Source organism: Uloborus diversus, chromosome 5 (genome assembly GCF_026930045.1).
Source record: "Uloborus diversus isolate 005 chromosome 5, Udiv.v.3.1, whole genome shotgun sequence".
In the NCBI taxonomy this organism is placed as follows: Eukaryota; Metazoa; Arthropoda; class Arachnida; order Araneae; family Uloboridae; genus Uloborus; species Uloborus diversus.
The window spans coordinates 159,533,977-159,551,019 of record NC_072735.1 but is presented as its reverse complement, the minus strand read 5'-3'; the positions used below and the strand labels follow the sequence as shown (position 1 = coordinate 159,551,019).

General features: G+C 29.8%; 1 protein-coding gene across 2 annotated transcripts in view; it reads right to left on the bottom strand.

Annotated features, from left to right (window-relative positions):
- Positions 1-3,426: 3,426 nt before the first annotated feature.
- LOC129222881 (ankyrin repeat domain-containing protein 13D-like) overlaps positions 3,427-17,043 on the bottom strand; it is a 35,243-nt gene continuing 21,626 nt past the window's right edge. For both annotated transcript variants that reach the window (XM_054857442.1, XM_054857443.1), the window contains exons 12-15: positions 11,097-11,258; positions 6,092-6,192; positions 5,186-5,256; positions 3,427-4,504 (exon numbers count right to left, since the gene is read on the bottom strand). In XM_054857442.1, the coding sequence (XP_054713417.1) occupies positions 4,300-4,504; positions 5,186-5,256; positions 6,092-6,192; positions 11,097-11,258 (539 nt within the window). In that variant the 3' untranslated portion in view covers positions 3,427-4,299. The remainder of the gene's footprint in view (positions 4,505-5,185; positions 5,257-6,091; positions 6,193-11,096; positions 11,259-17,043) is intronic.

Below are 17,043 nucleotides of genomic sequence, written 5' to 3'. Positions count from 1 at the left end.
TTGTATGCCTCCGTTACATGTCCCAACACATTTCTTCCCATGTACTTTTTCATTTATTTACTCAATACAAAAAATATAACAGATTTAATAGTGAAATTTGAATCATTTGAAAATTACTTGTGACCTAGTCACAAAGTAGTTTTAATCCTGAAATTCTCTCAAAGTTTTAAATAACACGTGCCCTGAAATTTGACCCTGCTGTTGCACAAGTTTTAATATTATCTTTAAGCTCAAAAAAAGAAGGCAAAGTAATAATTGTTTTAAGATCTAAAAATTTTTATTTTCTTCATACATGCAACAATTTTCAGGATTATATCATTAATTAAAAAAAAAAAAGGTAAAATGTCTTCAAGTATTTGGCAAATTAAAAAAGTAAAATACATGAATAATACTTTATGGACATTTCATGAACAGCAACCAAATTGTTGATATTTGTAGTACAGAAATTAAGTCTCCATTCCCACACAAAGCATTTAAAAAGTATAACAGGGTAGATTAAACTAAAAAATTAATTTGAAAAACGCAACAAAATATATTAATATATTTTAAACATTTAAAAAGACTAGAAACAAGTGAGATGATCAAGAAATAAGAAAAACAAAGATCCCAAAATAAATAAAATTTTCAGCTATGATGCTGTTTTTGCTTATAACTCAAATGATGTAATTTGAAATGTTATAGATACTGATTCAAAACAAAATTATATCTATACTGGGGTAGAAAAAGAAAAAATAACACCAGGCCCGCCCTTTATGCGGATCGAGAAGGGTCCAATTGCTGCCCTTTGGATTTGAGAAATTTAACTATAAACATATACAAGGGCATGGTTTTTGTTGTTTTTTGAAATTACATTACATAATACATACATTATACCCTTCGAACACCCGACTGGAAAAATTTGAACCGCTGGGCCTAGGTAACATTATTAGCAAAACAAGCTACTTCTGAGCACTAATTGGAAGACTACGACATGAAACATAATATTTTGTTAGCTCAAAAAAATCTCAACAAAACATATTTCTTTTTATGCAAACTGATATTTCAACGAGAAAATGGAAATATATTTAATATTTTTACTGACAATCATTTCATTTGCAGAGTAATTATGATAATTTTACAAATCAAAAGTACTGTTTTAAAAATCTACAAAACTGATACACAAAATCATTTAAGTTTTAAATTCTAAGGGTGCCTACAAAAATTTATTTACGTGGGGTGGGGGATCCCCCATTGTAACGCCCCTGCCATGGTTGGAGAAATTAACCCAATACATCTTTAATTATATTTAATCTATCAAATTTCAACGTTAATAAAGCACAATAGTGCAGGAAGGGTCGGTTACAAAATTTTTTTTATACATAAAATGCATTCATAATTTTTACTGTCTGTTAAGTTAAATTGCGATTTCCTCACGAAAATAAAAAATTGGTCTCAAAAACTGTGCGGACTGAATGGACTTCGCATGGACAATAGAAACGGCATTGGATATATACCAAGGATTAATTGGTGCCACTTTGGTACTGCTTTTTTTGAAAAAACAATTTCCTCTTTCACTTGAAATTGGTCACAACTCAAGATTCATTTCTCATTGGTGTTCCGGTACTGACAAAATTCACAAAAAACTGATATAAGTGCAATGTGTTTTCTGTTAAAAAAGCAAGTAATAGCATAAATAAGTTAGTTTAAGTACAGATTTTTGTAATCTTCTTGATTTAGCTTCATTTTATAAAGTAATATTGTCTTCTACAGTACAATGAATAAATGAGCTTGTTATTGTCAACAAAGCCAATAAAATTAGTCAGAAGGAATGTCACCTAAGAAAGATAACTTTGGTATGTTACTCGGCATATTTAAGAGAAAAAAAAAACTTTTACAAAATCTAAACTTCATATTTATCATGATCAGTAGGCACCCTAGTAATTACAGTAAATTCCTGATTATTGGTGGTCCCATTACCCGCAGGTCTTTTCACGTTTTTGTCTTTAACTGCCATTAAATGTTTTTTTTCTTCAATTTTATGATTTTTATTTTTACCTTTTACATATATTTTTAACTCCTGACACAAAAAGGAAAGGGGTTATAAGTTTGACGTGTCTGTGTAAACAGATGAACCGATTTCGAAAAAAAAAAATTTTGTTCGAAAGGAGAGTTGATTGAGAGTGTTCTTAGCTAGGTTGCATTTTTGGATGACATTAATTAACGAAAATATTAAAAACCTCTAAAAGATTTTTCGTGATTTTTGCAATGAAAACATAGTTAAAATTTCTGAAATTTAATACCAAAATAAAGAGAATTTTTTTCCGGGTCTGATAGAATGTGTTTGGAACTTCCATGTTTCATAGAATTCAAATCATAACGTTTTTTTAAAGCAGATTTTAATAACAGCTAAGCCTTTATTCACCGATTGATAACCAAATTCATTGTTGGCTGACAAGGAAATTAAAAGCAATGATTTAAAATTTTTATCTGTTGCCAGTTTCTATTTAATAGCAAATAAAATACTTGACATTGATTTGTAATGATATAAGGCTTTTAAAAGGATTTTCAATTTTCCCTCTTGATTTTACAGTTGACTCAGTCGGGGTTTTTTGAAATTTTTAATTTTATTGTTGCTTGTTTACATTCAATGATAGCAGATGCAATATAGCAATGTTTTTAGCTGTAATTTAAATGTATGTGTGAGTGTTTTTCATATTGTTTAGCTATTGTTTACAGTAGTATCGTTTTTTACTTATTATTCGCATTATCTGTGGTTTTCGCTTATTCACAGTTACCATGCCACCCTTTTCTGCGGTTAATCGGGAGTTTACTGTAATTATTTGAATATTTATTGAAATGCTTCATCAAAAAAAAAAAAAAAAAAAAAGCATCAAAATATAATTTATCTTAAGTTTTTAAAAATACTAAAAATAACATGTCTTTTACAAACATCTCATTATAATTGCAGTTTTTTTTAATACATAAGGGCATCAAAGATAACTCTGTTTATTTTAACAAAAACACACATGTTGTATCATGGGTAAAACATTTCCTTTTTGTTACATTAACCCTAATAGTAACCACCAGAAAATATTTAAAAAATAAAACTCATAAATTCAAACTTCTAACTACTTACAGTCTAATTAGTTTTCAATTAAAATCTGGCATAACTGAAGAATACAGGCCATAAATTTTGCTTATGGCCAATATCAAATATTTGTTGAAATATAAAAAATATAACGTTTCATGATTCACAAGATGCAATTTTTATGTATGGAACAGGATTAACATAAAATTTACAATATATATATATATATATATATATATATATATATATATATATATATATATATATATATATATATATAAAATCAATTTTATTTTATAAAAAATGATTTTTTCAAGTAAAAACCAAGTTAAAATAATACAGATTCATGATGTACCCACTCAAAATTCTTCTCTCAATAAGTTCATCTATGATTGCCTCAAAATTATGACTGGCCCATTTGGTAATGAAGGAGTTGGAGTTTAAATAAGGACATGCTAATCTAAATAAATATTAAGGAACTTTTAAGCCCTTTATTTTGCTGCATTTTTGAGTTCAGTGGGATATAACTGATCAACGTATTGAAGAATTATTCAAGAAGTGAAACAAATATGCTTCACAAAATATTAGTCAGCTAGTTTTAAATATTACCAAAATGCATTGGCAACCTTACATCTGAAAATCGATGGTGAAATTTAAAAATTAAGCATCATACAATTACAAGACTTGGTCCCCATTGAATAAATTTTGAATGACAAGGTTTTGTTACAGTCTTCAAAGGAAAAAAAAAACATAACAAAAGAATCAATTGTATCTCTATTGACAAACAAGGGGAGTAGTAATATGGCAGTGAGAAAATACCTGAGGCATTTTCAGATCAATTTAAAAAAGTAATTGATTATTTTAATATATCTTACAGCAACATTAAAAAGCTTTATTGTCATCAGAGTATAAATTTTAAATAAAAAATGCAGATTTGCAGCATTAGCAAGTATATAAAATATAAACAATAAAAGAACCATTTAACAATTCACCACATCTGGGTCTTCATCTGCAAGCTCTAGGATTATCATCTAAGCAAAAAGCTTTTAATTATCCATTCAGTTGCCAAGTGCTCAACATCAAACTTCATATAACAAGAAATTTCATTATTGTCTTCACCACATCTCGAAATCAAGCTCTTTCACGTAATTCTTAAAAGCCTGATGCACGATGAAGCCATCAGTAACTAAATCACATTTCTATTCCGAAGACAGAGCCCAAATTTGTTTCAGTTATTGTTCAGCTAGGGAAAGCCGAAGTACCCTTTCTAATACTTCCTGTTCTTCTTGGAGTTGTTTTTCCTCATCCTCTCGAGCTTGCTGAGAAAGTTTTAAAGCTATTTCAAGCTGCGTTTCTTCACTCGTCCTAAAATCATCCATGGGTGAAGCAACAACTTTAGGTGCAGCAGGTGTTTCAGATAAGCTTTCTTGTATAGCTCTACAACAGGAAGTAACAGGGTAAGCAAAAGCAAGCAATAAAAGCTAATTTTAACTTTACAACTCTAAGGAAACTAAAATTACAGCTAGATTTACAACTCAAAGCTAAGCACAAATGATTTTGCAAACTACACTAATGGTGTGCATTCAAATGATACCTACCTAAGGAGTTCTGTCAATCTTAGTGTGACTACACAAACACTAAGATTTATTTAAGACCTCAGTCAAAATCATATTAAATTTGTTACAAGAAAATATGAGTCTCTTAGAAATACAACACACATCATTTTACAAGCATAATTTCACAAAAAACGTTTTTTTAGATTAGCTAGAGATCAGCAGAAGTTTAGAAATATTTTTTTCTCCTTTAAATTCAAAACAGAAATACAAAGTGAGATGATTTTTGTTAGATCTATTGTAACATGTACATTCTCCTTCAAACCAACTCCAATGAAAAATGGATAACACTATCAAAAGTACTGTGACAAATTGCTTGTTGTAACAACTATGTGACTTTAAATAATTACATTCAGTAACATTACACATATTCATTGATTGTAATTTACACATTAGAAAAAGCACTGAATTTCTAAACGATTCATGGTTTTACAAATTAGAGTGATTCTAAATGTTTTTGAATTTCACAATAGCTTGAAGCCCCACAGGCTGTAATGAAACTTACTTTTGTAGATCCTCATCTTCACTTCCATTTGAATTTGGTTTTTGAGCTCTTAAAGCTTCCCAAATGGTAACCTAATTGAGAAAAGTCATGATAAGTAAAATAAAAAAAGTTTTAGTTTCTCTATATAAATGGAAAAATTATTCAAATTTTTAACATTACTAACAGACAAAAATTTGGTACACTGTAGATAAACAAAACAACAAGCTATTATTTAACTATTTTCTTCACTTATAAAATTTGAAAAAGAAACAAAACATAGGTTAGCTCTAAAATTCTGCATTCAAAGTGACTTTGGTTGATTGGACCTAAATTCTACTAAATTAACTGTGATTTACAACTTTTTTTAAAACCAGAAGAATTGTCTTATCTTTGAAATATGCTTTTCCAAGTATGTTTGCTCAGCCTTTTATTTATGTATGCAATGTGAGGCAACACAGTCAATTGCACACATTATTCATGAAAAGGAAATCTATTTAGCATTTATGCAATGCTGATCAAAAGTAATGCAATGAATATGATTTGTCCCAGTAGTTAACTCATCCTTTCCTTTTCTTCAGTTATTTTCTGTCTCAAGATCTGTCAGTTCTGCTTTTTTTTTTTTTATAATTGTTGCCAAAAAAACAAAGAAAAATAATAGTGATTATAAAGTTAATTTTTGTCAATAAAGTTAATAAAATAATTTCAAGGTTCAACATAAGCAAGCATAAATTTGTGGATTTTAGGTAGTTAAACTTTTTTAAAAAATTAAGGTTCTAAAAGGGGTCTTTGATTTAAATAAAGTCATCAGTTTAAAATTGTTTTAAAAGCACATCATAGGTCCACAGACACCAACCACAGAAAATGAAAAATACGTTTTTTTTTTGTGATCAAAAGAACCATTTATCAACTTTTTTGTGCCTAACTTACTTGATCTTCTTCACTGCCTGCTTCCATGAGGGATTGCTGTATCGCATATTGTAATAATTCATCATCTTCATCGATACTGAGAGGACGAAGTGAGTCAGAGCCTGCAGAAGGGATTCTATTTATTAACATTTGTGAAAATGCTTTTAATTTTGAGAAGAGTAACATACTTAAGGCACACGCTTTAAAAATGTTGCTTTCTCAAAATTAATAAAGAGTGTTAAAGGTAATAAATAATCTATGCCTTGGTACGTTTTTGAAACACAAAAGTCCAAGTCTTTTGTTTCAAAAAATCATTTTCATTAACTAATTAAAATATTCAACATAGCAGCAAATACAAATCTAATAGTTTAAACTAGTTTAACTTATCTCAAGTGATTATGGCCTACAAAAAACTCATGAAACAATAATAAAAGACACCTATTTTAATATGCCACAACCTAATTTTTCAATACAGTAGGCTCTCTGTTTAAGGATCCTCTATTTAATGACTTTCTCTATTTAAAGATGGCTTTTCACGGTCCCAGATGGCCCACAATAGTGTTAAAAGCATTCTATTTAAGGACGCTTTCTACTTAAGGACGATTTTTTGTGGTCCCTTGAAAGTTGTTAAACAGAGAGCCAACTGTATTTCGGATAAATGTTGCCCAAAACTATTTTGAACATAAAATAATCTGCAATACTTTTGGTAAGATTTTTGCATTTATTGTTTAGGGGAAACCTAATTTTACACAATATAACATCAGGATAAAATTATTTTTCACCAGTAGTAATTACTTCCGACAAACTTTTCAACATTATAATAGCAGTAATCCAAGTATTTTAAATAGTCGAATATTTTGGTAAACTTGAATGCTCCTACGTTTAACTCTTAAATCAGAAAAGTTTAAAGACTATTCAATCATAGGACACTTTTGACTCGACAAATTGATAATATTTTTTTGGAAATTAAGAAATTACTAAAATTGTTCACATATGCCCCCTTTCCCCAACAAAGTGTGAAAATACGGTTGGACTACTTTTCTGAGGCATATTTCCAATTTTCAATATGCTAAATGCACCAGTAGAGGTATTAAATATGCATTCAATTACCAGACAGCTCAAGTTATCCACATATTAAGTTAATGAGGTTCAACTGCGTTCATTAATTTTTATTTAAATGAATGTATAGAAACTGAAAAAGAAAACTGCACTTTTCTTAATTTAGAAAATAAAAAATTATACATTTTAGAAAGTTTAGATTTTCTAATTGCTTATAAAGAAGCTACAAAGAATGAAATTTTGAATTTGGCATCAATAAAAAAAGATAGACGGAAGTGTATTTGATTGTTGGTAAATGAGAAATACAGTAATAAAATTCTTTCTTAGGAATAATCCATAATGATTTGTTAAACAAGGGGGGGGGGATAATCTTAAAGTTGAATTACCTTATGTTAATAACTTACAAATTGAATATAATAGAAAAGCTTATACTATTAAGTGAAAAAGTAGTTCTTGGCAAGAAACAGTTGTTAATTAGAAGCAAGTGTTCACTCAAGAGAAGTTCGGCAGAATCATTTCATAAAATAGTAAGCATTTTTAACACACTGTAAAGCTATGAAATGTCTTTCAATACGAGTATTTCAAATCACTGCATTATTACAAACTAAAAATAAAATTAATGATTTTATCCATAGTGCAATATTCATATTAAAATAAATTCCTGATAAATCTGAAAGCAAACTTTATGAAAGTGTATTAAATTGAACAAAACTAACAGTTTGGACAGTGCTAACAACACTGAAAATAATAATGAAACACAATTCTTGGCTTTTAATGAGTGAGATTAAAAACTTTTTCATTTTTACTTGAAGATTTTCTTTTAAACTGTATTACTGTTATAACATATGCATTAAGCAAAGCAACAAAAGACCTTCTATCATAAAGAAGGGTAGCAAGTTTTATTTGCAGCTTTCATGCAAGCATCCATTTTAACCTAGGACTATACATTTATTTATGTATTCATGCACTATATTACCTATCCTGAAATGCAACTTAACGCACCTTCAAATATTAGCTTTCCATTCTTCGTTTAGGTACTTGCTACACTGGAGCCAAAGTAATGCATATGAATATCACAGCAAAAAATGTATTAACAAAAATGCCACATACAATAATTATATTGTTCCAGAAATTAAGAAAAATATTTTTAAAATAAGTAAACTAAAGGGGCAAGTAACTATTACTTAGCATTGCAATCAGTCTCTCAATATTTTTTAAACATAATTTTACTCAAGTGATTTCAACCAGGTGTACATTAGTTTTCATTTTTTAGATTTGGCAGTTTTGTTACATGTAGTGTAAGCCCGGATCCACATTGATAAACTTATTTAATTAAGAAATTTTTTTGAAAGAAATTAAATAATTTTAAGCTATTAAAATAATTAGCTTCAACTTCTTATTTTATTTATTTATTTATATATTTTTTTTGATATATTTGAAATGAACATTTGCAAAAATGTGTCAAAAACTAATGATTTAAATTTGAAGATTTGAGTTGCAGGACCAAAAACAAACAAATGAGACCATGTAACTAAAAGCATAAATAATAGCAATTAAAAGTTAAAATTAGCAAATTGAAAATGTTAAGCTAATGAAGGAAGGGGAGCCTCTACATCATAGCAAAAAACGAGAGGCTAATAGTGACTCAAAGGCAGACCACTTCTAAACAGCTATTAACTAATTTTTACCATTTTATCACTTTTATTTGTGCTTTTAATTACTGTCTTATTATAGTCTATATACTTTAAAGCAAAATGTTTCATTATTTTTATTAATGTTCAAAATAACTCATAAATACTTAATTTAAATTTATAAAAGCATGCAAGGAACTTAAAAAAAATACATTATATATTGAGAAAAAAAATAAATTGTTTAATTTTAAAAGAAAATTTTCAACAAACTGCCCAATGAATCATTTGATCTTTTGAACATACAGTATAACAAATGAACAAATTATACTGCACAAGATTTAGAATTTCCTACTAAAATTATACTTTGCTTTGAGGATGAATATTTTGCTATTACAATAACAAAATTATTCATATCATAGAACAATTTAAAATGCATCATGAAAAGGTAAGTTCCATCAAAATGTAAAAGAAAACTTAAAAATTAAACCTTTATTATTTTAAATTGAATAAGCAGCTGTTAAGTTACTTATGAGCTTGAAAAATTAATGATCTGAAGCAAAGCAATGAAGCTCCTGCATTACTTAAAGATAACCAAATTCAAAAAAGAGAGTTGAAAAATTATTTTTGTTGAAAAGTCAATTACAGTAAAACCCCTCTAATGCGGACATTAACGGGACAATTTTTTTGTCCACAATAGAGGGGTGTCCCCAAAACAAGGGTTTAATGATGTTATTTGCCTTGGAATCGGGGAATTGAAAATTGTCCGCATAAGAGGGGAGTCCACATTTGAGGGTCGTCTGTTAGGAGGGGTTTTACTGTATTTGAACAGCAAAATCCATCCTACTGCAATAAGTATGCATTACCAAAACATGCACTAACTAAATGCCATCAGCAATACATGTGGCTGCAACAATATCTATTCAAAAAAAAAAAAAATGAATTGTTCTAAATGACATAATTTAGCAGTAACGTTATAACGTTTATGGGAAAAAAAGGAAAATAATTTCGGATTTTGAAGACATACTTGACAACCATGAGTGCTTTCTCAACCGAAATAAAATAAAAACTAATTATATTTGACAGGGTTTGCCGATATATATCATGATATATATCACAATATATATCCAAGATTTATTTGGAAAATATCATGATATTTTGATATTTTCGATATTTATTTTTTCAACTACCGTTTTTTCAATATAAAAATTATTAGTCATAGTAATTTTGTTTATTTTTTATTAAAAATAACCAAAAGTTATGTACTGTATTTTTATGATGCATTAATCCATGATTAATGTAACAAAGTAATGTAATATTTCTTTTTATTTTATAATTTTAAATATATTAGCAATGTAATAATTGTAATTCCTATTAAAAGTGCCTAATTAAATATTAAACATTGGTCAGAAAAAAAAGAAAATGTCTTATGATTGTGCACCAACTAATGCATATTTTTTTATTTCTGAATCCTACAACTGTGCAAAGAAGAAAAATGAGTAAAACAGCTAATGCTAAATTAACTCCATTAAAAATTGATAAAAATCTAAAATGAAATATTAGATATAAGTAATGAAAGAAACCTTAATTTTAAGTCTACATATATAATAATATAAGAAAATAAAGAGTGATTTGAGGATGTGCATTTACTATTTTGAAGGCTTTAGTTTGTGCTGATTGAAAATATTGGATATATATCAAAATATCCGATATATATCAAAATATTGGATATATTCGAAAATATCATATTTTTGAACCCTGATATTTGACGATTTTCATTATCTTGTGACAAAAAATATTTATATATAATACATTAGATGTACTGTACAATATGGATCTCATCAATACTTGTATATTAGACAATATTTAATATGATCTATGAGCAGCAGGGGAGGGGAGGAAAAAAAACACCCGCACACAAAGTATAATCTCCATGTAACTTTTTGCTTTAGCTGGGTTGAAACAATTGTATTCTGTTTTTATACATTTTTTTCAATTTCATTAAAATGAGATACATTTATTTTTAAACGTTACAAGTTTTGTAAGTATGTCAGCAAAAACAGTTGAAACTAAAATATATTTGGCACTATAAGGTCAACTCAGTAATAAACTCAGTACAAATACAGCTAATCCCCAATACAACAAACTTGAAAGAAACAGAAATTTTCTTCAATGTAACGGGATTTTTGTTGTTATTCAAGCAATGTAATGACAGTTAAAATGGGACTGAACATTTATTTGGTTCTAGACAGATGTTTCACTGTATTGGTATTCAGTGAAATGAGATTTTACTGTACATGTCAAACATTTAAACTGAATAACGAACTACTAATTCTTACCTAGGCGTACATAACCAGAAGGTACATCAAAGCAATTGTCATCCAATACACATGCTACAGCTTTTTCTTCTTCGATTGGCGTGACACCAGGCACAGCTTCATCAAGAGCAAAAATATTTCCAAAAGTGATTCTAGCATTTAGTACATGGAAAAGTGGAATTTCTAAAATCATAAAGGCATGTCAAAAATTAATTTCAGATGAAGTTTAGTGATTGTTATTAAATGTTCGTTGTATAATTGCTGCAGCATACTTTGGCAGTAATGAAATCAAAAGATAAAAAATAGAATACAAAAACTCAGAAACAGATTGCTCTTTGAGTAAAAAGTATATTAAAATTCTTTCAAATGCTTTTAACACTTCAAACTAGTATGCTGTGGCCATCATGAAATTTCTTCTATATCTTTTTTATGAATTCTGATCCCTCCGCATGAACTTCTTCACAATCATTTTGATATGAATACAAATAAAATGCAATAAAATGTACACATTTAATTAAGATCTAAATTTGTTAAAGCCATATTCAAAGTCTTAACATGATTAGTTATCAACTGTAAATTATTAGGACTCGACCAATGCATCGGCGCCGATGGTTCAACAATTTAGCAATCGGCATCGGCATCGGCGGCTGATGCTAACTTGCAGGAAACATCGGCCCATCGGCCTTAAAAACATCGAAAAGCCGATGGAATTGGCCGATGTTTTTGAAAAAAAAAGACCTTCGTTTTACTTTTTAATGCAAAGTAAAGGGAGTTATTGTTTTCAAACAAAATTGTTTACTTAAATTTCAGTCTGAATTTATATTTTAGTCACCCCTGAAAGAGAGAGTTTTTAATAATGCATTCAGATACCAAACACGTTAATTATTGCGTTGTTTCTTGCGGCTGGATGTACGTATGTATCTCTCATAAGTCATAACTAAAAAATGGTAAGCTGTAGAAGGCTAAATTTTCGCCTGTGGGAAGTGCGCACGTTCCAGTTGTGGCTTTTCCCTTTTTAGCCTACTTTCCCAGTAAAAGTCAGAGAAAGAAGAAAAAAGCATGAAAGAAGGCTTAATGCAGCTCAAAAATATCCCGAAAAACAAAAAAAAGTCAAAAATAAATAAAATAATTAGATAAATATTGAAAAATTCAAAATTGGAAAGTAAGCTATTGAGATGGGGAAAAATGTCTCTCGGTCTGTCTGTCGGTCTGTCTGTCTGTCGGTCTGTCTGTCTGTCCCCCCTAATAACTTTTGAATGAATAGTCCGATTCGAAAAAACTTTTTTTGTTCGAAAGATCTCGGTGAGGACACCTCATTCCTATACTTCATTTTTTGATTTGAACTATTTTTTGTTCAATTTTGAACAGTTCAAAAAAACTTAACATTAGCGCCTACGGGGAAATTCAAGGCAATTCCGAATTGTGAAGCGAATTTGCTTCAAACAAGCTTTGTAGCAAAAAGATTTTGACGAAAAACTTGTATATAAAATATCTTTTTGATTTGAACAATTTTCCGTTCAATTTTGAACAGTTCAAATCCCTTAACAATAGCGCCTACGGGGAAACTGAAAGTCAATGTAGATTCCGCACTTGAAGGCGGATTTACTTCAAACAAATTTTGTTCTAAATAACTCTTGACGCCAAACTCCAGACTTCGACTCCGAGAATTTAGGGGCACTGGACTCCGACTCCTGTGCCCGACAATTAATCGGACTCCGACTCCCCGACTTCGACTCTGACTTCGTAGTTTTGGCAAAAATTTATACACGGAGGACAAATGACTGACTCCGATTCTTAAATATTCAACTCCGACTCCTTTATCTCAAAATGAGATTGACTCCGACTTCGACTCCGCAGCTATGGTTTTAACTGTGAAATATTTATTGTTGATATGATTTGTTTTTATTTTTACGCTAAAGTTACAATTTAGGTACTCAGTTTTTGGCGAATAAACTCGAAGTCATTTATGTTTCTACATTAAGATATGCGCAGACGATTTTTTTTTTTTTTTGACAAAGAAAATTATTTCTTTAAGTTTACATTTTATTGTTTTTTTTTTTTTTGGTAAGTGCATTAATTCATTTAAAATAATGTTTTTGGCAACAGGGGAAAAAGAAACGATTTTTTTTTTTTGATATCATGTATTCATTTTAATGAGCTTATTAATTTTAATTATTATTCTTTCGTTTTGAAAGCTGCTAAAGATTTTTTTTAATGGAAAAAAGTGTATTAGCTGCTTTGTTTAAAACTTGCTGCGATTTTATTTGTTCGGTTTTTTTTTTCTTTTTTTTAACGCATCTAATTTTTTTAGATGAGTGAGGAATATTTTATTCCTAGAAATCAGCTTAAAGTATTTTAAAAATATGTTTGAAAAAATTTGCGATTTTAGCTATTTTTGAGATTATTGATCAGGTACTAGAAAGTAGTATGGGTATACGGGAAAGTAGGCTAGTCTAGTTCTAGACAGAACTTCTTGTTGTTTTCGATCGGGTGTTCTAAAAAGCCTATTAACTGTTTTTTTGTGGCTATTAATAACTTATTTCAATGCAAAACTAATATAGCGTCTCAGACTGACGATCATTTGGTGATATATTGCAGAATTGGAGACCTTGGAAACAAATATGAGATGGCGAAACCGGTTTTGTTTCATTTTGTTCGATTCCCATTGAACCGACGGTAATTTTTAATTTTTCGATGTTTGTAATATGTATCACAGTAATGCAGTATTTTCTGTATCGCTTCAGCGGAGCTACAAGTTTGGGGCCCGTCGAAATACATTTTGGCGCCGTATTTCTCTATCACAAAAGTTGTAAAACATTTATCGAAAGCATTTTTGTAACTCCTACGGTGCCCCTATGGTTATGGGGCCTTCTCGCGCAAATGCAACATTTGCTACATTTTAAATCCGCCACTGCACGTCAAAACAAACTCGGGTGCAAGTTTTAAAAGGGTTTTTCTGCTCAATGTTTATGATTATTTTGAACTTTATTTTTTACGACTATTTTTTGTATTTCCGAGAACACTTGCGTGCTCCTCCTCCCACTCCCTCAATTTCTGAAATTAAACTAAAGTTGTACTTCCGAGTTGTTTAAAACTAACACCATTCATAAAATTAGATATTTTTTTTTTCAAGTTTTATCTATTGTTTAGGGAGAATTTAGAGCATTAATTAGAAATTGATTAAAGACGTTTTGAATGGTGACATAATTCGGAAAACAAAGGGATTTTGAATTTTTTCTTCGGAAGTGCTGAAGTAGATTCAGAAACTCTTCCGAGGCATTGGTGGTAGCGGTTTTGAACTAAAAAAATTAAGCCGAAGTTGGGGCCGAAGTTTAACATTGTGAGTTACTCCAAAATCAGAGGGTGACCCCCTAATCCACCCTCGTCGTTTCAAGCATTTCTTAAATATTTAGTGATTATTTATTTTGGTCAAGAAATGTCATTTTGCGTATTTTTTATATTTGTTTCACCTATATTTTGTAATGCGTCACCTTTTCTGCATCATTAATAGCGATCGATTTTTTTTTCTGTTGTAACTATTTTTATGTATTTATATAAAATCAATGAATAAGTTATTTTCGTTTTCATTATATGTTTAATAATATGTTATAGAAAAGCTTCAAGGATTTTCTACTATGCAATTTTTTAAATTTCAGAAAATTATTGTTAAATTGAAAAATTTAATTTGAACGTGATTGTAGTGCTTCATAAAAGATTAATCAATCAAATTGTTCAATATTACGTGTGCAAACATCAAATCAAGTAGTATATATATGTATTCAGTTATTAACTTGGTGTAAATATTGAGTTTGTTTATTGTAGCTGCGTTTTAAGAACCTCGCTCATTTCATGGCTATTTCCTTTTTCCGCAAAATTTATGTCACTGTTATACATTTTATGAAAAATGCCAACTTTTCTACTCATAAATTTTAAATAAGTATAAAAATATTCCTATTATGATTTAATATTATAATTTATCTGTTACCTTTTTTGTTTAACTTGATGACTAAAAAATGTCTACGTGCAATCTTTCCACTTTAATAGCGTACTTTGTTGACGGTTTCATAGCTTTTTTTTTTTTTTTGAATGATTAAACAACATAATTTAATGCTTTTTAACTATGTTTAGTTTACCTAAATCCAAACATTATTACAATAATACTGAAATCTTAGTTATATGTTCAATTTAAAAAAAAAAAATCAATTGGTTAAGACTGTCTCTTTGTTTCCCCTCCATTTTTTTTTTTTTTTTGGCTGTTGTTCTTTGTCTTCCATCATACAGCAGTCAAAAAAGGAGAAGCATAATTACACCCTATACAGATTGTACGTAGTATGATCCAAAAGTTCGAGGGACAAGCTGTATAAAACCTTACCTAGAATAGTTCACATTACCGAAGCACATCCACCTACAAAAGGTCATCTTGAGGGACTGTGTACTTCTGCCAGTGTTCATATAACTTTTGGAAAAACTCCTGGAAGCCATTTTTCGCTACATTCTGTGATGCAGCTTTATCTTCTCCTGACGGAAGAAAGCGGCGTCCATGCAAATGTTTTTTTTTTTTTTGCTGGGAACAGGTAAAAATCACACGGAGCTAAGTCCGACGAAACGTGATGTTATTGGTTTGTCATATCATAGTATTGACCAATCGAACCGTGCATCCTCAACATGAAAGTCGCCTTCTTCCCCACGATGAAGTCAAAACAGCAGCGAAAGAGGTCTTACAGGAGGTTGCGATAAATGTCTTCCAGGAGTCCTTCTAAAAGCTATACGAACGGTGTCAGAAGTGCATAGTCGTTCAAGGTGACTATTTTGTAGATAGATTCACGGTAAATTTTTATACAACTTGTCCTCGAACTTTTAGATCATACTACCTACGTATGAGTTTTCAACTTACAATTTCATAACTTTTTTGAGTAAGTTTACGCGCATGAAAACATCACAAGAGAATTTGCGATAATTAACTAAGGAGACTTTCAAAATGGATATTTCGATCATCTATATGTTCTTAGGTACATATGCATGAACATTGGAAACACAGTTTAACAGTTGAACAGTTTAAATTGGATGATCGTAAAATAAAAATTTAGGTCGAAATCTGATTTTTTTTTTGGGGGGGGGGGATTACAATTCCTTATTTGTAGAAAGGAAGTAAAGTGAAATGAATCAATAATCCTTTAAATCCCTGACAATCTTATCAATTTATTTCTGTTAGATTTTTTTTTTTTTTTGCCATCGGCCAACAGCATCGGCCATCGGCAATCGGCCATTTGGAGGAAAACAATCGGCCATCGGCCATCTTTAAACAATCGGCATCGGCCCATCGGCCAAAAAATGCCATCGGTCGAGCCCTATAAATTATATAGTGAAGCACCGTTTATATGTTTTTGTAGGGACTGTATGGAAAAAGCGTATAAGTGAAAAATCGTGTCATAGGTACTTGTAAATGCGTATTAGACTCAGCAGGGACCAATTTAAAAACATATAAAAGAGAAACATATAAACGGTGCTCCACAGTATTTTGATTTTATAAAATTCATGAAAGAGTACAGATTCATACTAATAAGTTGCCCCTCAAAAATAAATTACATGATGAGTAGTTTTCTTCAACTGTGAATACTTTGATTCTGGCACAAGTTACCAGTTACTGATGTAATGTGCTACATTTGCCATATCTAATCTTTTAATTCTAGTTCCTCAGTCCTATTTTTAATTAATATTTTTTTCATAAAATGATGATTCTTTTTAAATAATATATCACAAAGGAGAAGATTTACAAAATATATAGTTCAAATACTTAGAGTTTGAAACCACAGAAATTATGAGGAGAGCCACAGTAAACTGGAGAAACAACCACATCTCCCCAATGTTGGTTTGCAAGAAATTAAAAAGTCATAAGAAGTGTATATGTTACCGTTTAAATATGAAATTCAATATTTTATAGAATACCTAGTTATTTCCTGGAATAACT